Genomic DNA, 23,036 nt, shown 5'->3' on the forward strand with positions numbered 1-23,036 from the left:
GATATAGAGAGAGATGGGTGGATATAGAGAGGGATGGGTGGATATAGAGAGGGATGGGTGGATATAGAGAGAGATGGGTGGATATAGAGAGAGGGATGGGTGGATATAGAGAGGGATGGGTGGATGTAGAGAGAGGGATGGGTGGATATAGAGAGAGAGATGGGTGGATATAGAGAGAGATGGGTGGATATAGAGAGGGATGGGTGGATATAGAGAGAGATGGGTGGATATAGAGAGAGATGGGTGGATATAGAGAGAGGGATGGGTGGATATAGAGAGAGGGATGGGTGGATATAGAGAGAGATGGGTGGATATATAGAGAGAGATGGGTGGATATAGAGAGAGAGATGGGTGGATATAGAGAGGGATGGGTGGATATAGAGAGAGAGATGGGTGGATATAGAGAGGGATGGGTGGATATAGAGAGGGATGGGTGGATATAGAGAGAGATGGGTGGATATAGAGAGAGGGATAGGTGGATATAGATAGAGGGATGGGTGGATATAGAGAGAGGGATGGGTGGATATAGAGAGAGATGGGTGGATATAGAGAGAGATGGGTGGATATAGATAGAGGGATGGGTGGATATAGATAGAGGGATGGGTGGATATAGAGAGAGGGATGGGTGGATATAGAGAGAGATGGGTGGATATAGAGAGAGATGGGTGGATATAGAGAGGGATGGGTGGATATAGAGAGGGATGGGTGGATATAGAGAGAGATGGGTGGATATAGAGAGAGGGATAGGTGGATATAGATAGAGGGATGGGTGGATATAGAGAGAGGGATGGGTGGATATAGAGAGGGATGGGTGGATATAGAGAGGGATGGGTGGATATAGAGAGAGATGGGTGGATATAGAGAGAGGGATAGGTGGATATAGATAGAGGGATGGGTGGATATAGAGAGAGGGATGGGTGGATATAGAGAGGGATGGGTGGATATAGAGAGAGATGGGTGGATATAGAGAGGGATGGGTGGATATAGAGAGGGATGGGTGGATATAGAGAGGGATGGGTGGATATAGAGAGAGATGGGTGGATATAGAGAGAGGGATAGGTGGATATAGATAGAGGGATGGGTGGATATAGAGAGAGGGATGGGTGGATATAGAGAGGGATGGGTGGATATAGAGAGAGATGGGTGGATATAGAGAGGGATGGGTGGATATAGAGAGGGATGGGTGGATATAGAGAGGGATGGGTGGATATAGAGAGAGATGGATGGATATAGAGAGAGATGGGTGGATATAGAGAGGGATGGGTGGATATAGAGAGAGATGGGTGGATATAGAGAGAGATGGGTGGATATAGAGAGAGATGGGTGGATATAGAGGGATGGGTGGATATAGATAGGGATGGGTGGATATAGAGAGAGATTGAGAAGGGCAGTATTTCACTATATTCAATTAGCTGCAGCTTCATCAGATCATCAGATTCTCATCAGATCGTCATAGAAACCTCCAGTGTAACTAGTCAGCTAGTAATCCTGGAAGTGGAGCCAACCTTAGCGATAAATGAAAACCAGTAATAAACCTAAGGGAACAATGGTGAGTTCTAGAACCATCACCAGTAATACACCTAAGAGCACAATGGTGAGTTCTAGAACCATCACCAGTAATACACCTAAGGGAACAATGGTGAGTTCTAGAACCATCACCAGTAATACACCTAAAAGCACAATGGTGAGTTCTAGAACCAGCACCAGTAATACACCTAAGGGAACAATGGTGAGTTCTAGAACGCCAGCAGCATACCACCCTGCATCCCACAGCTGGCTTGATCCTGAAGCTAAGCAGGGTTGGTCCTGGTCAGTTCCTGGATGGGAGACCAGATGCTGCTGGAAGTGGTGTTGGAGGGCCAGTAGGAAGCACTCTTTCCTCTGTTCTAAAAAAATATCCCAATGCCCCAGGGCAGTGATTGGGGACGTTGCCCTGTGTGGTGTGCCGTCTTTCAGATGGGACGTCCTGACTCTCTGAGGTCATTAAAGATCCCAGGGTAACTTATCGTAAGAGTAGGGGGTGTTAACCCCGGTGTCCTGGCTAAATTCCCAATCTGGCCCTCAAACCATCACGGTCACCTAATAATCCCCAGTTTACAATTGGCTCATTCATTCCCCTGTAACTCTTCCCCAGGTCGTTGCTGCAAATGATAATGTGTTCTCAGTCAACTTACCTGGTAAAATAACAGATCAATAAATACAATTAAAATTAAACCTTAGTGGTAAATGTAGTAATCGTTAGCTAAACATCTTTGATTGATTCATATAGAATTGGCTGGTGACACCATTGATATCAAGAGATGAAATTAAAACGGTTCTCGACTTTCAGATTGTAAAGGAAGAAAGCGTCATTTAATTTAATGTTCATGCATTGTGGAGTATCCAGCCCCCAGACACACCAGGAAGACCCCCGCCCCTGCTGAGAAACACTGAAAAGGGAAAGGAGAGATTGGCAGAGGGAGGGAAGAAGAGAGAGAGATAGAAAGATAGTGGGGTGGAAAGAGAGAGAGAGAGATAGAAATATAGTGGGGTGGAAAGAGAGAGAGAGATCTGTAGAAATAGGAATAGAGGGAGAGATGTGAGGGAAGGATAAAGAGATGGTAGGATAGAGAGATGGTAGGATAGAGAGAGGGAAGGATAGAGAGAGGGAAGGATAGAGAGATGTGAGGAGAGAGGGTAGGATAGAGAGAGGGAAGGATAGAGAGAGGGAAAGATAGTGAGATGTGAGGAGAGAGGGAAGGATAGAGAGATGGAAGGATAGAGAGATGGAAGGTGTTGGTCTGTTGGTATCAGTGGTTCACCTGCAACGCTCGGATTTCCTCTTGAGCTGCAGTAAGGTGGTAGGACAGAACCTTAGGAGAGGACACACACACACGTCAACACTTAGACTTAAAAAAACACACACACGTTAAGACAGCACACACACAAACACAAATATGTAAACACATGAAGGAATTGTAGAAAAACTGAGTTTAAATGTATTTGGCTAAGTGTCAATGGAATTTCATAATTCCTATGTGTTCATTAATTAAAATCACTCAGTCTATTTTATACGAATTTCTAAGATTCTTATTTGCATAAAATAGACAGAGACCAGTCTTATCAAAAATAGATAATAGTATTTATTCTCGGAGCGCGCTGCCATGTAACCACGAACAACAGTTTATATACAAAATATGACGTTACAGGTTCTAGAATGAATCTCCTCCTCTCCACCAGGACAAAGCAGGTTCAACAGGTTCTAGAATGAATCTCCTCCTCTCCACCAGGACAAAGCAGGTTCAACAGGTTCTAGAATGAATCTCCTCCTTTCGACCAGGACAAAGCAGGTTCAACAGTTTATATACAAAATATGACGTCACAGGTTCTAGAATGAATCTCCTCCTCTCCACCAGGACAAAGCAGGTTCAACAGTTTATATACAAAATATGACGTCACAGGTTCTAGAATGAATCTCCTCCTCTCGACCAGGACAAAGCAGGTTCAACAGTTTATATACAAAATATGACGTCACAGGTTCTAGAATGAATCTCCTCCTCTCCACCAGGACAAAGCAGGTTCAACAGTTTATATACAAAATATGACGTCACAGGTTCTAGAATGAATCTCCTCCTCTCGACCAGGACAAAGCAGGTTCAACAGTTTATATACAAAATATGACGTCACAGGTTCTAGAATGAATCTCCTCCTCTCGACCAGGACAAAGCAGGTTCAACAGTTTATATACAAAATATGACGTCACAGGTTCTAGAATGAATCTCCTCCTCTCCACCAGGACAAAGCAGGTTCAACAGTTTATATACAAAATATGACGTCACAGGTTCTAGAATGAATCTCCTGTTGAACCAGGACAAAGCAGGTTCAACAGTTTATATACAAAATATGACGTCACAGGTTCTAGAATGAATCTCCTGTTGAACAAGGACAAAGCAGGTTCAACAGTTCATTCCAACTCACCAACATGACACACACACTATAACTGGATGAACTCCTGAAGTCTCACCATAATCTATCACTATTTAGCAGACAGTTCCAGATACGGAAACCCTGGAGAGGCTCTCGCTGTCTTATTTAATCGCCACAGAGTTGTAGCTAAGTGGGTTCAAACATAGGTTAATGATCCTCTTTGCTTACTTCAAACCCACAGCACATACCTCTCCAACTAAGTTAGAAAGGTGTTTATTATGTTTTAATTACTCCTTGTTCATGCTACATAATCCCTTCCTTATGAACTAACATTATTAATCAGATATTGTAAAACAGAGTATAAGTTTAATTAGTTATATTTAAATGTAGATATTGTTTAGTCATTATTCATGCAATTCCTATCACTAAGGTGTATGTAAACTTCAGACTTCACCTCTATTTACAGTACCAGTCAAAAGTGTGGACACACCTACTCATTCAAGGGTTTTTATTTATTTTTACTATTTTCTACATTGTAGAATAATAGTGAAGACATCAACACTATGAAATAACACATATGGAATCATGTAGTAACCAAAAAAGTGTTAAACAAATAAAAACATATTTTAGATTCTTCAAAGTAGTGATGCCTTCACTATTATTCTGCAATGTAGAAAATAGTAAAAAATTAAGAAAACCCCTTGACAAGTACTATATTTATATATATATATATATATAATATATATTACATATATATATACACATATACACAGACTTCTGTCTCCTCCCCCACCTCTTGGGTAACGTCCTGGCTGGCTCGTTGGTACTCTATCCGTTGGACGGTCTGGACGGTCTGCAGGGCCAGGCCGCAGTACACCGCAAAGTCCTCTAGGAGGCACTCATCATAACGGTTAAACGCCCTGCCCGTCTCCGCCTCGCCAGGGCCCAGTTTGTTCTTCAGCTGGCAGACGGCTGAACAGACAACAACAACAACAGCAACAGACAACAACAACAACAACAGACAACAACAACAACAGAGGGATGGATGAAAAGTTGTTCATAACTTTATTTATTTATCTAATAACTTCAAACTTCATGACGATTCATGACTCAATCTTATCATGTATCGTCATGACGATATCGTCTTGCCCAGGGCCTGTATTCATGAAGCGTCTCAGAGTGCTGACCTAAGATCAGTTTTGCTTTTTAGATCCCAATGAAGAAGACCACATAGACAGGTGGGGGGACCTGATCCTAGATCAGCCCTGCTACTCTGAGATGCTATTGCGGATGTGTTTCTGTGGTGTGGAGATCAGTAGTGGTTCATTCATGGATAGGGGGCAGTATTCGGAAGTTTGGATGAACGAGGTGCCCAAAGTAAACTGCCTGTTACTCAGGCCCAGAAGCTAGTATACGCATATAATTGTATTATTGGATAGAAAACACTCTGAAGTTTCTAAAACTGTTAAAATAATGTCTGTGAGTATAACAGAACTGTTGTGGCGGGTGAAAACCCGAGGACAAACCATCCAGGAAATGACATGTCTTTGATGTGAGTAGTTTTCTATTTAAAGCCTATTGACTATATAAAGGGTTAGGCCCCAGATTGCAGTTCCTATGGCTTCCACTAGATGTCACCAGTCTTTAGACATGGTTTCAGGCTTGTTTTCTGAAGAAGAAAAAAACAAGAATAAGAAGTTTTGGCAGGTGTCCGTTTTCACTGCCACTACTCCTTACTACTCCCCTCGTTCTTTTTCCTTTCTATTGAAAACGCTTTTGTCCAGTTGAAATATTATCGATTGTTTATATAATAATTGACACCCTGAGGATTAGTTATAAACATCGTTTGACATGTTTCGACTAACTTTACCGGTACTATTAGGATGAATTCGTCTGCATGTTTTGACCTCCTTGGAGCCAGTGTATTACTGAACAAAACGTGCCAACAAAACTGAGTTTTTGGGATATAAAGAGGGACTTTATCGAACAAAACAACCATTTATTGTGTTGCTGGAACCCTTTGGAATGCCAACAGATGAAGATCCTCAAAGGTAAGTGATTTATTCTATTGCTTTTTCTGACTTTCGTGGCTCTTCTGCTGGGTTGTAAAATGTTTGTATGCTTTTGTAAGCGGGGCGCTGTCCTCAGATAACCGCATGGTACGCTTTCGCCGTAAAGCCTTTTTGAAATCTGACACAGCGGCTGGATTATCAAGACGTTAATCTTTAAGCCGATGTATAACACTTGTATTTTTATGAATGTTTTATTATGACTATTTCTGTCATTTGAATTTGGCGCTCTGCAATTTCACCGGATGTTGTCAAGGTGGGTCGCTAGCGGAACGCCTATCCCAATTTAAGACAGTCTTATCTGTTGTTTGTAGATCAGTGATGGTTAGGACTGTCTATTTAACAACCCTGCTAAGCACCCTGGCTGACGCACTCTAATGCTGCTAATACTCAGTCAGCTAATAGAGGACTTCCTAGTAAATACAAGATGATCTACAGACAAGATTCTCTACAGACTTCCTAGTAAATACAAGATTCTCCACAGACAAGATTCTCTACAGACTTCCTAGTAAATACAAGATTCTCTACAGACAAGATTCTCTACAGACTTCCTAGTAAATACAAGATTCTCTACAACCAAGATTATCTACAGTCTTCCTAGTAAATGCAAGATTCTCTGCAACTGTGACGGTTTTCTTCGTGAGAAGGAGAGTCGGACCAAAATGCAGCGTGTAGATTGCGATCCATGTTTTAATGGACAAACGTAAAACACGAATCAATGCAAACACTACAAAATAAAGAACGTGATGAACGTAACGAAAACCTAAAACAGCCTATCTGGTGAAAAACACATAGACAGGAACAATCACCCACAAACACACAGTGAACCCCAGGCTACCTAAATATGGTTCCCAATCAGAGACAATGACGAACACCTGCCTCTGACTGAGAACCATATCAGGCTGAACATAGAAATAGACAAACAAGACATGAAACATAGAATGCCCACTCAGATCACACCCTGACCAATCAAAACATAGAAAATACAAAGTAAACTATGGTCAGGGCGTGACAGTACCCCCCCCCCAAGGTGCGGACTCCGGCCGCAAAACCTGAACCTATAGGGGAGGGTCTGGGTGGGCATCTGTCCGCGGTGGCGGCTCTGGCGCTGGACGTGGACCCCACTCCATGACAGTTTTAATCCCCCTCCTAAACGTCCCTAAATAGGTTACCCACCACAATGATAACATGGGACAGAGGGACAGCTCGGGACAGAGGTAACTCGGGACAGATGGGTAGCTCAGCCCTGAGAGGAAGCTCAGCACTGAGAAGAAGCTCAGCACTGAGAAGAAGCTCAGGCAGGTGGTTAGATCCGGCAGATCCTGGCTGGCTGGCGGTTCTGGAAGATCCTGGCTGACTGGCGGATCCGGAAGATCCTGGCTGACTGGCGGATCTGGGAGAATCTGGACGACTGGCAGATCTGGGAGAATCTGGACGACTGGCAGATCTGGGAGAATCTGGACGACTGGCAGATCTGGGAGAATCTGGACGACTGGCAGATCTGGAAGAGTCTGGTCGACTGGCAGATCTGGAAGAGTCTGGTCGACTGGCAGATCTGGAAGAGTCTGGACGATTGGCAGATCTGGAAGAGTCTGGACGATTGGCAGATCTGGAAGAGTCTGGACGATTGGCAGATCTGGAAGAGTCTGGACGACTGGCAGATCTGGAAGAGTCTGGACGACTGGCAGATCTGGAAGAGACTGGTCGACACAGACTGGCTGCTCTATGCTGACTGACAGCTCTGGCTGCTCCATGCTGGCAGACTGCTCTGGCTGCTCCATGATGACTGGTAGCTCTGGCTGCTCCATGCTGACTGGCTGCTCCATGCTGACTGGCAGCTCTGGCTGCTCCATGCTGACTGGCTGCTCCATGCTGACTGGCAGCTCTGGCTGCTCCATGCTGACTGGCTGCTCTGGCTGCTCCATGCTGACTGGCTGCTCCATGCTGACTGGCTGCTCCATGCTGACTGGCGGCCCTGGCTGCTCCATGCTGACTGGCGGCCCTGGCTGCTCCATGCTGACTGGCGGCCCTGGCTGCTCCATGCTGACTGGCGGCCCTGGCTGCTCCATGCTAACTGGCAGCTCTGGCGGCTCCTTGCAGACTGGCAGCTCTGGCAGCTCCTTGCAGACTGGCAGCTTTGGCGGCATCCTGCAGACTGGCAGCTCTGGCGGCTCCTTGCAGACTGGCAGCTCCATGCAGACTGGCAGCTCTATGCAGACTGGCAGCTCCTTGCAGACTGGCAGCTCCTTGCTAACTGGCAGCTCTAAGCTAACTGGCAGCTCTAAGCTAACTGGCAGCTCTATGCTAACTGGCAGCTCTATGCTAACTGGCAGCTCTATGCTAACTGGCAGCTCTATGCTAACTGGCAGCTCTTTGCAAACTGGCAGTTCTGAACAGGCGGGAGACTCCGGCAGCGCTGTAGAGAAGGAAGGCTCTAACAGCGCTAAACAGGCGGGAGACTCCGACAACGCTGAAGAGGAGGAGGGCTCCGACAGCGCTGGACAGGCGAGGCGCACTGTAGGCCTGATGCGTGGTGCTGGCACTGGTGGTACTGGGCCGAGGACGCGCACAGGAAGCCTGGTGCGGGGAGCTGCTACCGGAGGGCTGGGGTGTGGAGGTGGTACTGGAAAAACCGGACCGTGCAGGCGCACTGGAGCTCTTGAGCACCGAGCCTGCCCAACCTTACCTGGTTGAATGCTCACGGTCGCCCTGCCAGTGCGGCGAGGTGGAATAGCCCGCACTGGGCTATGCAGGCGAACCGGAGACACCGAGCGCAAGGCTGGTGCCATGTAAGCCGGCCCAAGGAGACGCACTGGGGACCAGCTGCGTAGAGCCGGCTTCATGGCATTAGGCTCGACGCTCAATCTAGCCCGGCAGACACGCGGAGCTGGAATATACCGCACTGGGCTATGCACCCGCACTGGAGACACCGTGCGCACCACTGCATAACACGGTGTCTGTCCGGTCTCTCTAGCCCCCCGGTAAGCACAGGGAGTTTGCGCAGGTCTCCTACCTGGCGTAGCCATACTCCCTGTTAGCCCCCCCCCAATAAATTTTTGGGGCTGCCTCTCGGGCTTCCTTGCCAGCCGTGTTCCCTCATATCGCCGGCTCCTCTCTCCGGCTGCCTCTGCTCTCCTAAGTGCCTCCACCTGTTCCCATGGGAGGCGATCTCTTCCAGCCAGTATCTCCTCCCAAGTGTAACAGCCCTTGCCATCTAAAACGTCCTCCCATGTCCATTCCTCTTTACGCTGCTGTTGCTGCCTGTTTACACGCTGCTTGGTCCGTTGGTGTTGGGTGATTCTGTGACGGTTTTCTTCGTGAGAAGGAGAGTCGGACCAAAATGCAGCGTGTAGATTGCGATCCATGTTTTAATGGACAAACGTAAAACACGAATCAATGCAAACACTACAAAATAAAGAACGTGATGAACGTAACGAAAACCTAAAACAGCCTATCTGGTGAAAAACACATAGACAGGAACAATCACCCACAAACACACAGTGAACCCCAGGCTACCTAAATATGGTTCCCAATCAGAGACAATGACGAACACCTGCCTCTGACTGAGAACCATATCAGGCTGAACATAGAAATAGACAAACAAGACATGAAACATAGAATGCCCACTCAGATCACACCCTGACCAATCAAAACATAGAAAATACAAAGTAAACTATGGTCAGGGCGTGACAGCAACCAAGATTATCTACAGACTTCCTATTAAATACAAGATTATCTACAGCCAAGATTCTCAACTGCCAAGATTCTCTGCAGACTTCCTAGTAAATACAATGCTTCCTAGTCATTCAATACTAGTCAGTAAATAGATCAGTAAATAAAGACTGAAGAGCCAGTAATACGCTGGTTTAAGACGCACTGATATCAATATCTCTGCCTTGACTATCAACAACGACTAACAGCGTGACTCTAACAACCACAGAAGAAGAAGAAGACTCCCTATGACTAACAGCGTGCCTCTAACAACCACAGACGAAGAAGACTCCCTATGACTAACAGCGTGTCTCTAACAACCACAGAAGAAGAAGACTCCCTACGACTAACAGCATGTCTCTAACAACCACAGAAGAAGACTCCCTACGACTAACAGCATGTCTCTAACAACCACAGAAGAAGAAGACTCCCTACGACTAACAGCGTGCCTCTAACAACCACAGAAGAAGAAGACTCCCTACACCAAACAGAGACACCTGCCTCTTTACTGTTGTATGAGGTGTAGTTATAGAATTCATGTTGTTCTTGTCAATGTAATTCTATAGTGAGGTTAAAGTCATATAAACATAGTTAGATAAATAAAGTGAGTTTTATCCGGTCATTGTCCTGTAAAGACAGTGCTGCATATAAAGTAGAGAAGATACATTCAGAGAAAGAGGGACGCACCAATGATTTTTCCTGTCTTCCCGTTTCTGATCGGGCAGCAGACCAGACTACCCGTGGGGGGGTCCTGATCGGCGCCGGACACGTTCATTGTCTCCTTGGAGACCAGCACCTGCAGGGCGTGGGTCAGGTCTATGTCCGAGAGGGTGCAGTCTCTATGGAAACACAGAAATATAGTGATGCTACAGTCTCTATGGAAACACAGAAAGATAGTGATGCTACAGTCTCTATGGAAACACAGAAATATAGTGATGCTACAGTCTCTATGGAAACACAGAAATATAGTGATGCTACAGTCTCTATGGAAACACAGAAATATAGTGATGCTACAGTCTCTATGGAAACACAAAAATATAGTGATGCAACAGTCTCTATGGAAACACAGAAATATAGTGATGCTACAGTCTCTATGGAAACACAGAAATATAGTGATGCAACAGTCTCTATGGAAACACAGAAATATAGTGATGCTACAGTCTCTATGGAAACAGGACAAATATAGTGATGCTACAGTCTCTATAGAAACAGAAATATAGTGATGCAACAGTCTCTATGGAAACACAGAAATATAATGATGCTACAGTCTCTATGGAAACACAGAAATATAATGATGCTACAGTCTCTATGGAAACAGGAGAAATATAGTGATGCTACAGTCTCTATGGAAACACAGAAATATAGTGATGCAACAGTCTCTATGGAAACACAGAAATATAGTGATGCTACAGTCTCTATGGAAACACAGAAATATAGTGATGCTACAGTCTCTATGGAAACACAGAAATATAGTGATGCAACAGTCTCTATGGAAACACATAAATATAGTGATGCTACAGTCTCTATGGAAACAGAAATATAGTGATGCTACAGTCTCTATGGAAACACAGAAATATAGTGATGCAACAGTCTCTATGGAAACACAGAAATATAGTGATGCTACAGTCTCTATGGAAACACAGAAATATAGTGATGCTACAGTCTCTATGGAAACACAGAAATATAGTGATGCTACAGTCTCTATGGAAACACAGAAATATAGTGATGCTACAGTCTCTATGGAAACAGGAAAAATATAGTGATGCTACAGTCTCTATGGAAACACAGAAATGTAGTGATGCTACAGTCTCTATGGAAACACAGAAATATAGTGATGCAACAGTCTCTATGGAAACACAGAAATATAGTGATGCTACAGTCTCTATGGAAACACAGAAATATAGTGATGCAACAGTCTCTATGGAAACACAGAAATATAGTGATGCTACAGTCTCTATGGAAACACAGAAATATAATGATGCTACAGTCTCTATGGAAACACAGAAATATAGTGATGCTACAGTCTCTATGGAAACACAGAAATATAGTGATGCTACAGTCTCTATGGAAACACAGAAATATAGTGATGCTACAGTCTCTATGGAAACAGGAAAAATATAGTGATGCTACAGTCTCTATGGAAACACAGAAATGTAGTGATGCTACAGTCTCTATGGAAACACAGAAATATAGTGATGCAACAGTCTCTATGGAAACACAGAAATATAGCGATGCTACAGTCTCTATAGAAACACAGAAATATAGTGATGCTACAGTCTCTATAGAAACACAGAAATATAGTGATGCTACAGTCTCTATGGAAACACAGAAATATAGTGATGCTACAGTCTCTATGGAAACAGGAAAAATATAGTGATGCTACAGTCTCTATGGAAAAACAGAAATAGAGTGATGCTACAGTCTCTATGGAAACACAGAAATATAGTGATGCTACAGTCTCTATGGAAACAGAAATATAGTGATGCTACAGTCTCTATGGAAACACATAAATATAGTGATGCTACAGTCTCTATGGAAACACAGAAATATAGTGATGCTACAGTCTCTATGGAAACACAGAAATATAGTGATGCAACAGTCTCTATGGAAACACAGAAATATAGTGATGCTACAGTCTCTATGGAAACACAGAAATATAGTGATGCAACAGTCTCTATGGAAACACAGAAATATAGTGATGCTACAGTCTCTATGGAAACACAGAAATATAATGATGCTACAGTCTCTATGGAAACACAGAAATATAGTGATGCTACAGTCTCTATGGAAACACAGAAATATAGTGATGCTACAGTCTCTATGGAAACACAGAAATATAGTGATGCTACAGTCTCTATGGAAACAGGAAAAATATAGTGATGCTACAGTCTCTATGGAAACACAGAAATGTAGTGATGCTACAGTCTCTATGGAAACACAGAAATATAGTGATGCTACAGTCTCTATGGAAACAGGAGAAATATAGTGATGCAACAGTCTCTATAGAAACACAGAAATATAGTGATGCTACAGTCTCTATGGAAACACAGAAATATAGTGATGCTACAGTCTCTATGGAAACAGGAAAAATATAGTGATGCTACAGTCTCTATGGAAAAACAGAAATATAGTGATGCTACAGTCTCTATGGAAACACAGAAATATAGTGATGCTACAGTCTCTATGGAAACAGAAATATAGTGATGCTACAGTCTCTATGGAAACACATAAATATAGTGATGCTACAGTCTCTATGGAAACACAGAAATATAGTGATGCTACAGTCTCTATGGAAACACAGAAATATAGTGATGCTACAGTCTCTATGGAAACACAGAAATATAGTGATGCTACAGTCTCTATGGAAACACAGAAATATAGTGATGCAACAGTATCTATGGAAACACAGAAATGTAGTGATGCTACAGTCTCTATGGAAACACAGAAATGTAGTGATGCTACAGTCTCTATGGAAACACAGAAATATAGTGATGCAACAGTCTCTATGGAAACACAGAAATGTAGTGATGCTACAGTCTCTATGGAAACACAGAAATGTAGTGATGCTACAGTCTCTATGGAAACACAGAAATGTAGTGATGCTACAGTCTCTATGGAAACACAGAAATGTAGTGATGCTACAGTCTCTATGGAAACACATAAATATAGTGATGCAACAGTCTCTATGGAAACACAGAAATATAGTGATGCTACAGTCTCTATGGACACACAGAAATGTAGTGATGCTACAGTCTCTATGGAAACACAGAAATATAGTGATGCTACAGTCTCTATGGAAACACAGAAATATAGTGATGCTACAGTCTCTATGGAAACAGGAGAAATATAGTGATGCTACAGTCTCTATGGAAACACAGAAATATAGTGATGCTACAGTCTCTATGGAAACACCGAAATATAATGATGCTACAGTCTCTATGGAAACACAGAAATATAGTGATGCAACAGTCTCTATGGAAACACAGAAATATAGTGATGCTACAGTCTCTATGGAAACACAGAAATATAGTGATGCTACAGTCTCTATGGAAACACAGAAATATAGTGATGCTACAGTCTCTATGGAAACACAGAAATATAGTGATGCTACAGTCTCTATGGAAACAGGAAAAATATAGTGATGCTACAGTCTCTATGGAAACACAGAAATGTAGTGATGCTACAGTCTCTATGGAAACACAGAAATATAGTGATGCAACAGTCTCTATGGAAACACAGAAATATAGTGATGCTACAGTCTCTATGGAAACACAGAAATATAGTGATGCAACAGTCTCTATGGAAACACAGAAATATAGTGATGCTACAGTCTCTATGGAAACACAGAAATATAATGATGCTACAGTCTCTATGGAAACACAGAAATATAGTGATGCTACAGTCTCTATGGAAACACAGAAATATAGTGATGCTACAGTCTCTATGGAAACACAGAAATATAGTGATGCTACAGTCTCTATGGAAACAGGAAAAATATAGTGATGCTACAGTCTCTATGGAAACACAGAAATGTAGTGATGCTACAGTCTCTATGGAAACACAGAAATATAGTGATGCAACAGTCTCTATGGAAACACAGAAATATAGCGATGCTACAGTCTCTATAGAAACACAGAAATATAGTGATGCTACAGTCTCTATAGAAACACAGAAATATAGTGATGCTACAGTCTCTATGGAAACACAGAAATATAGTGATGCTACAGTCTCTATGGAAACAGGAAAAATATAGTGATGCTACAGTCTCTATGGAAAAACAGAAATAGAGTGATGCTACAGTCTCTATGGAAACACAGAAATATAGTGATGCTACAGTCTCTATGGAAACAGAAATATAGTGATGCTACAGTCTCTATGGAAACACATAAATATAGTGATGCTACAGTCTCTATGGAAACACAGAAATATAGTGATGCTACAGTCTCTATGGAAACACAGAAATATAGTGATGCAACAGTCTCTATGGAAACACAGAAATATAGTGATGCTACAGTCTCTATGGAAACACAGAAATATAGTGATGCAACAGTCTCTATGGAAACACAGAAATATAGTGATGCTACAGTCTCTATGGAAACACAGAAATATAATGATGCTACAGTCTCTATGGAAACACAGAAATATAGTGATGCTACAGTCTCTATGGAAACACAGAAATATAGTGATGCTACAGTCTCTATGGAAACACAGAAATATAGTGATGCTACAGTCTCTATGGAAACAGGAAAAATATAGTGATGCTACAGTCTCTATGGAAACACAGAAATGTAGTGATGCTACAGTCTCTATGGAAACACAGAAATATAGTGATGCTACAGTCTCTATGGAAACAGGAGAAATATAGTGATGCAACAGTCTCTATAGAAACACAGAAATATAGTGATGCTACAGTCTCTATGGAAACACAGAAATATAGTGATGCTACAGTCTCTATGGAAACAGGAAAAATATAGTGATGCTACAGTCTCTATGGAAAAACAGAAATATAGTGATGCTACAGTCTCTATGGAAACACAGAAATATAGTGATGCTACAGTCTCTATGGAAACAGAAATATAGTGATGCTACAGTCTCTATGGAAACACATAAATATAGTGATGCTACAGTCTCTATGGAAACACAGAAATATAGTGATGCTACAGTCTCTATGGAAACACAGAAATATAGTGATGCTACAGTCTCTATGGAAACACAGAAATATAGTGATGCTACAGTCTCTATGGAAACACAGAAATATAGTGATGCAACAGTATCTATGGAAACACAGAAATGTAGTGATGCTACAGTCTCTATGGAAACACAGAAATGTAGTGATGCTACAGTCTCTATGGAAACACAGAAATATAGTGATGCAACAGTCTCTATGGAAACACAGAAATGTAGTGATGCTACAGTCTCTATGGAAACACAGAAATGTAGTGATGCTACAGTCTCTATGGAAACACAGAAATGTAGTGATGCTACAGTCTCTATGGAAACACAGAAATGTAGTGATGCTACAGTCTCTATGGAAACACATAAATATAGTGATGCAACAGTCTCTATGGAAACACAGAAATATAGTGATGCTACAGTCTCTATGGACACACAGAAATGTAGTGATGCTACAGTCTCTATGGAAACACAGAAATATAGTGATGCTACAGTCTCTATGGAAACACAGAAATATAGTGATGCTACAGTCTCTATGGAAACAGGAGAAATATAGTGATGCTACAGTCTCTATGGAAACACAGAAATATAGTGATGCTACAGTCTCTATGGAAACACAGAAATATAGTGATGCTACAGTCTTTATGGAAACACAGAAATATAATGATGCTACAGTCTCTATGGAAACACAGAAATATAGTGATGCTACAGTCTCTATGGAAACATGAGAAATATAGTGATGCTACAGTCTCTATGGAAACACAGAAATATAGTGATGCTACAGTCTCTATGGAAACACAGAAATATAGTGATGCTACAGTCTTTATGGAGACACAGAAATATAATGATGCTACAGTCTCTATGGAAACACAGAAATATAGTGATGCAACAGTCTCTATGGAAACACAGAAATATAGTGATGCTACAGTCTCTATGGAAACACAGAAATGTAGTGATGCTACAGTCTCTATGGAAACACAGAAATGTAGTGATGCTACAGTCTCTATGGAAACACAGAAATATAGTGATGCTACAGTCTCTATGGAAACACAGAAATGTAGTGATGCTACAGTCTCTATGGAAACACAGAAATATAGTGATGCTACAGTCTCTATGGAAACAGGACAAATATAGTGATGCTACAGTCTCTATGGAAACACAGAATGTAGTGATGCTACAGTCTCTATGGAAACACAGAAATATAGTGATGCTACAGTCTCTATGGAAACACAGAAATATAGTGATGCTACAGTCTCTATGGAAACACAGAAATGTAGTGATGCTACAGTCTCTATGGAAACACAGAAATATAGTGATGCTACAGTCTCTATGGAAACACGGAAATATAGTGATGCTACAGTCTCTATGGAAACACAGAAATATAGTGATGCAACAGTCTCTATGGACACACAGAAATGTAGTGATGCTACAGTCTCTATGGAAACACAGAAATATAGTGATGCTACAGTCTCTATGGAAACACAGAAATATAGTGATGCTACAGTCTCTATGGAAACAGGAGAAATATAGTGATGCTACAGTCTCTATGGAAACACAGAAATATAGTGATGCTACAGTCTTTATGGAAACACAGAAATATAATGATGCTACAGTCTCTATGGAAACACAGAAATATAGTGATGCTACAGTCTCTATGGAAACATGAGAAATATAGTGATGCTACAGTCTCTATGGAAACACAGAAATATAGTGATGCTACAGTCTCTATGGAAACACAGAAATATAGTGATGCTACAGTCTTTATGGAGACACAGAAATATAATGATGCTACAGTCTCTATGGAAACACAGAAATATAGTGATGCAACAGTCTCTATGGAAACACAGAAATATAGTGATGCTACAGTCTCTATGGAAACACAGAAATGTAGTGATGCTACAGTCTCTATGGAAACACAGAAATGTAGTGATGCTACAGTCTCTATGGAAACACAGAAATATAGTGATGCTACAGTCTCTATGGAAACACAGAAATGTAGTGATGCTACAGTCTCTATGGAAACACAGAAATATAGTGATGCTACAGTCTCTATGGAAACAGGACAAATATAGTGATGCTACAGTCTCTATGGAAACACAGAATGTAGTGATGCTACAGTCTCTATGGAAACACAGAAATATAGTGATGCTACAGTCTCTATGGAAACACAGAAATGTAGTGATGCTACAGTCTCTATGGAAACACAGAAATGTAGTGATGCTACAGTCTCTATGGAAACACAGAAATATAGTGATGCTACAGTCTCTATGGAAACACAGAAATATAGTGATGCTACAGTCTCTATGGAAACACAGAAATATAGTGATGCAACAGTCTCTATGGAAACACAGAAATGTAGTGATGCTACAGTCTCTATGGAAACAGAAATATACATGATTTACATTTACCATCAAACACAGAAAAAGTATCTACTGTTGATCAGTGCAAAGCCATCAGTCACAAATACGGTTGAGAAATTCAGGTCACTTTCCCCAAATTCCCATGTTATCCAGAAGACTCGGTTTGGAAGATTCCTGGAATCATGAAGGAATAAGGAGCAAATTCGGGAATCTTCCGACCAGGAATTTTGGGGGAAAACCTGGAAATCTGGGGATGTTACCGGTATTTTGCCACCTTTGTCCCAATTTAAATATATTGGTATTTGCATGCTTTAGTACACCAAGACAGTCCCAGGTCAACTAAATCAAAACAATAACAGCAGTTATCTCTTAAACACATGACTATGGTCTATAGAATGTATATATAGCCTGTAACAAAACACACGGCCGTTGATGTAATGACACAACAGTGATAGGAGAGGAAAACCCTTTCTAGAACCTTTGAAAGATCTGGAACTCTGACCCTTGTTCTTCTCCCTCCATATGGACCAGCCCAGAGAAGGAGTTCTAGAACACAACGGAACAGTAGAACACGTCAACAAGGTTCTACGTTTATACAGTTCAGAAACTTCCATATACCATTAGTAACAACACACAGGCGTGGGAATGGAGGAAAGTCACTCTGGGAACCCACTAAGGGAAAATCCTTGTATTAAAATGATAAAATGTTAAAATAATTACACTGGTTCCACCCCCAGGTTCCCCTCCATTTCCAGCAATGTTCTGAAAACACAACACTAGCCTGGTAAATCCAGAATTCAGAGTTCAATATTTTTTTTAACTACTTATCAGTCTGGCCTCCAGCCGATAAACGGGGGTTGGAATGAGACAGAAAATGTCTGGTCCAATCAGCGTTCGCCCAGAAACAATGGGAGTGTTTATGACCAAAACCAGACCAATAAGCGATGTAAAGAAAAAGCAGAGATCATGCTGGACCCACCCAGCTAAAACAATACTGCAGTCAACTAAGAAGAAACAATACTGCAGTCAACTAAGAAGAAACAATACTGCAGTCAACTAAGAAGAAACAATACTGCAGTCAACCAAGAAGAAACAATACTGCAGTCAACTAAGAAGAAACAATACTGCAGTCAACTAAGAAGAAACAATACTGCAGTCAACTAAGAAGAAACAATACTGCAGTCAACTAAGAAGAAACAATACTGCAGTCAACTAAGAAGAAACAATACTGCAGTCAACTAAGAAGAAACAATACTGCAGTCAACTAAGAAGAAACAATACTGCAGTCAACCAAGAAGAAACAATACTGCAGTCAACTAAGAAGAAACAATACTGCAGTCAACTAAGAAGAAACAATACTGCAGTCAACTAAGAAGAAACAATACTGCAATCAACTATGAAGAAACAATACTGCAGTCAACTATGAAGAAACAATACTGCAGTCAACTAAGAAAAAACAATACTGCAGTCAACTAAGAAGAAACAATACTGCAGTCAACTAAGAAGAAACAATACTGCAGTCAACTAAGAAGAAACAATACTGCAGTCAACCAAGAAGAAACAATACTGCAGTCAACTAAGAAGAAACAATACTGCAGTCAACTAAGAAGAAACAATACTGCAGTCAACTAAGAAGAAACAATACTGCAGTCAACTAAGAAGAAACAATACTGCAGTCAACTAAGAAGAAACAATACTGCAGTCAACTAAGAAGAAACAATACTGCAGTCAACTAAGAAGAAACAATACTGCAGTCAACCAAGAAGAAACAATACTGCAGTCAACTAAGAAGAAACAATACTGCAGTCAACTAAGAAGAAACAATACTGCAGTCAACTAAGAAGAAACAATACTGCAATCAACTATGAAGAAACAATACTGCAGTCAACTATGAAGAAACAATACTGCAGTCAACTAAGAAAAAACAATACTGCAGTCAACTAAGAAGAAACAATACTGCAGTCAACTAAGAAGAAACAATACTGCAGTCAACTAAGAAGAAACAATACGGCAGTCAACTAAGAAGAAACAATACTGCAGTCAACTAAGAAGAAACAATACGGCAGTCAACTAAGAAGAAACAATACTGCAGTCAACTAAGAAGAAACAATACTGCAGTCAACTAACAAAAAACAAACGTTACGTCTTGTGTTTTAATAAACAGAAAGTGGTGTCTTCTGTTTTATAAACCAGAAGGTTATGTTTTGTATTTTATAATCCAGGAAGTTGTGGCTGTGTTTTATAAACCAGGAAGTTATTTGTGTTTTATAAACCAGGAAGTTATTTGTGTTTTATAAACCAGGAAGTTATTTGTGTTTTATAAACCAGGAAGTTATTTGTGTTTCATAAACCAGGAAGTTATGGCTTGTGTTTTATAAACTAGGAAGTTATTTATGTTTTATAAACCAGGAAGTTATTTGTGTTTTATAAACCAGGAAGTTATGGCTTGTGTTTTATAAACCAGGAAGTTATTTGTGTTTTATAAACCAGGAAGTTATTTGTGTTTTATAAACCAGGAAGTTATTTGTGTTTTATAAACCAGAGTAACTGAAAGCTTCAGAGAGAGAAAACAAGGCAGGTAATTTGTGATGATATTTTTAAAAGAAGCACAATTTATTTAACCCTGTTGCTTCTCACCGACACGTTTAGACTTTCATCCTCCTGGTATAGTTGGGAAAGTTTAGACTAAAAAAACAACAGCAGAAAAGCTTCTCACCGACACGTTTAGACTTTCATCCTCCTGGTATAGTTGGGAAAGTTTAGACTAAAAAACAACAGCAGAAAAGCTTCTCACCGACACGTTTAGACTTTCATCCTCCTGGTATAGTTGGGAAAGTTTAGACTAAAAAACAACAGCACAAAACTGAGATCAAAATCAAACCTTATACTTCTATACATCATATGTCCCACAAGTTATTATATTGATATAAACCTATCTGATCCTTATTTCAGACCTACATGGTAGGGGTTAGGAGCTAGTCTTTAGGGGGTAGGAGCTAGTAGTCAGGGGTTAGAAGATAGTGGTTAGGGGTTAGGGGCTAGTGTTTAGGGATTAGGAGCTGGTGTTTAAGGGTTAGGAGCTGGTGTTTAGGGGTTAGGAGCTAGTGTTTAGGGGTTAGGAGCTAGTGGCTAGGGGTTAGGAGCTAGTGGTTAGGGGTTAGGAGCTAGTGTTTAGGGTTTAGGAGCTAGTGTTTAGGGGTTAGGAGAAAGTGGCTAAGGGTTAGGAGCTAGTGGTTAGGGGTTAGGAGCTAGTGTTTAGGGGCTAGGAGCTAGTGTTTAGGGGCTAGGAGCTAGTGTTTAGGAGCTAGTGATTAGGGGATAGGAGCTAGTGGTTATGAACAAGGGGTTAGGGTTTAGGGGTTAGAAGCTAATGGTTAAGGGTTAGGAGTTGTGTTTAGGCATTAGGAGCTAGTGTTCAGGGGCTAGGGGAATAGGCTTAGGGTTAGGAGCTAGGGGTTAGGTGCTAGGGGCATAGAGCTAGGGGTTAGGAGCTAGGGGTTAGAGGCTAGGGGCTAGGTGTTAGGTGCTAGGGAAATAGGGGCTAGGGTCATAGGGCAAGGGGTTAGGAGCTAGGGGTTAGGAGTTTTGAGCTAGGGATTAGGAGCTAGGGGTTAGGAGCTAGGGATTAGGTGCTAGGGATTAGGAGATAGGGGTTAGGAGCTAGGGGTTAGGAGCTAGGGGTTAGGTGCTAGAGGTTAGGTGATAGGGTTTAAGAGCTAGGGGTTAGGAGCTAGGGGTTAGGAGCTAGAGGTTAGGTGATAGGGTTTAAGAGCTAGGGGTTAGGAGCTAGGGGTTAGGAGCTAGGAGTTAGAAGCTAGGGGCTAGGAGCTAGGGGCTAGGAGCTAGGGGTTAGGGGACGGCAGAGTTCTCTTAGAATAGAAACAGTACTGTAATAGGGAGACTGTCTATCATAAAGAACAGGATATGACATCATAGTGGTAGTGACCTTGGGTCTGTCCCTGGCGATGAAAATGGTACAGTACTGAGCCCGTGCGAAAGGCAGGATGGTGGCGGCCATCTTGCCCAGGAGATTCTCCATCGACTTCTGTTCCTCTGACAGCAGCCTGGCCAGGGTCAACAACACCTGAGAGAGAGAGAGAGAGACACACACACACACACACACACACACGTGAAGAGATATAACACGATGGTCGACTGATGATTGATTGATTGATTTCTAGCTACCTGGCATCGGTTGGCTTCCTGTCTGGAACTCTCAAACAGCTGAACATTGTCCAGGACCAGCCCGAGCAGACCCATGTGACAGGCCAGGACCTATCACAGAGCAGATGCACACACAGCCAATCACTGGTCAGAGTTACTCATCAACAGCCTACCACTGGTCAGAGTTACTCATCAACAGCCTATCACTGGTCAGAGTTACTCATCAACAGCCTATCACTGGTCAGAGTTACTCATCAACAGCCAATCACTGGTCAGAGTTACTCATCAACAGCCTATCACTGGTCAGAGTTACTCATCAACAGCCTATCACTGGTCAGAGTTACTCATCAACAGCCTATCACTGGTCAGAGTCAATCATCAACAGCCTATCACTGGTCACAGTTACTCATCAACAGCCAATCACTGGTCAGAGTTACTCATCAACAGCCTATCACTGGTCAGAGTCAATCATCAACAGCCAATCACTGGTCAGAGTCACTCATCAACAGCCAATCACTGGTCAGAGTCACTCATCAACAGCCAATCACTGGTCAGAGTCACTCATCAACAGCCAATCACTGGTCAGAGTCACTCATCAACAGCCAATCATTGGTCAGAGTCACTCATCAACAGCCAATCACTGGTCAGAGTCACTCATCAACAGCCAATCACTGGTCAGAGTTACTCATCAACAGCCAATCACTGGCCAGAGTCACTCATCAACAGCCAATCACTGGATCATTCGCTTCAACAAGCCGATCATACTAGAGGTTCACCCACTAACAGCCAATTATACTACAGTTCATACTATTGTTAAACAGCCAATAACAAACAAATAGACAGACAGACAGACAGACAGACAGACAGACAGACAGACCTTCTCATCCTGGTCTGTGAACAGAGAACCCTGGACATCATCACTGATCCTCTTGTTCAGCACCAGAGCTGCTCCTAGAACCTAGAGGAGGAGGAGGTGGAGGACGAGGGAGAGGAGGAGGAGGGAGAGGGGGGAGGAACAAGAGAGAGATATATATATAGAGAGAGAGAAAGAGAGAGAGAGAGAGAGAGAGAGAGAGTGGGGGAGATGGGGAGAGAGGAGAGGGAGGGGGAGGGGAGAAAGATAGAGGAGAGAGAGAAAAGAGGGAGATAAACA

The 23,036-nt window shown here is 42.0% G+C and overlaps 1 protein-coding gene across 1 annotated transcript in view; it reads right to left on the reverse strand.

Annotated features, from left to right (window-relative positions):
* Window positions 1-23,036, reverse strand: part of LOC118966670 (cGMP-specific 3',5'-cyclic phosphodiesterase-like) — a 49,348-nt gene that overhangs the window by 20,800 nt on the left and 5,512 nt on the right. The window contains exons 4-10 of the mRNA XM_090211783.1: window positions 22,761-22,841; window positions 21,905-21,994; window positions 21,666-21,803; window positions 18,198-18,265; window positions 10,374-10,525; window positions 4,700-4,878; window positions 2,802-2,852 (exon numbers count right to left, since the gene is read on the reverse strand). Of these exons, the coding sequence (XP_090067909.1) occupies window positions 2,802-2,852; window positions 4,700-4,878; window positions 10,374-10,525; window positions 18,198-18,265; window positions 21,666-21,803; window positions 21,905-21,994; window positions 22,761-22,841 (759 nt within the window). The remainder of the gene's footprint in view (window positions 1-2,801; window positions 2,853-4,699; window positions 4,879-10,373; window positions 10,526-18,197; window positions 18,266-21,665; window positions 21,804-21,904; window positions 21,995-22,760; window positions 22,842-23,036) is intronic.

The sequence above is a fragment of the Oncorhynchus mykiss genome, chromosome 19, assembly GCF_057628025.1.
Source record: "Oncorhynchus mykiss isolate SJ-2025 chromosome 19, ASM5762802v1, whole genome shotgun sequence".
NCBI lineage: Eukaryota > Metazoa > Chordata > Actinopteri > Salmoniformes > Salmonidae > Oncorhynchus > Oncorhynchus mykiss.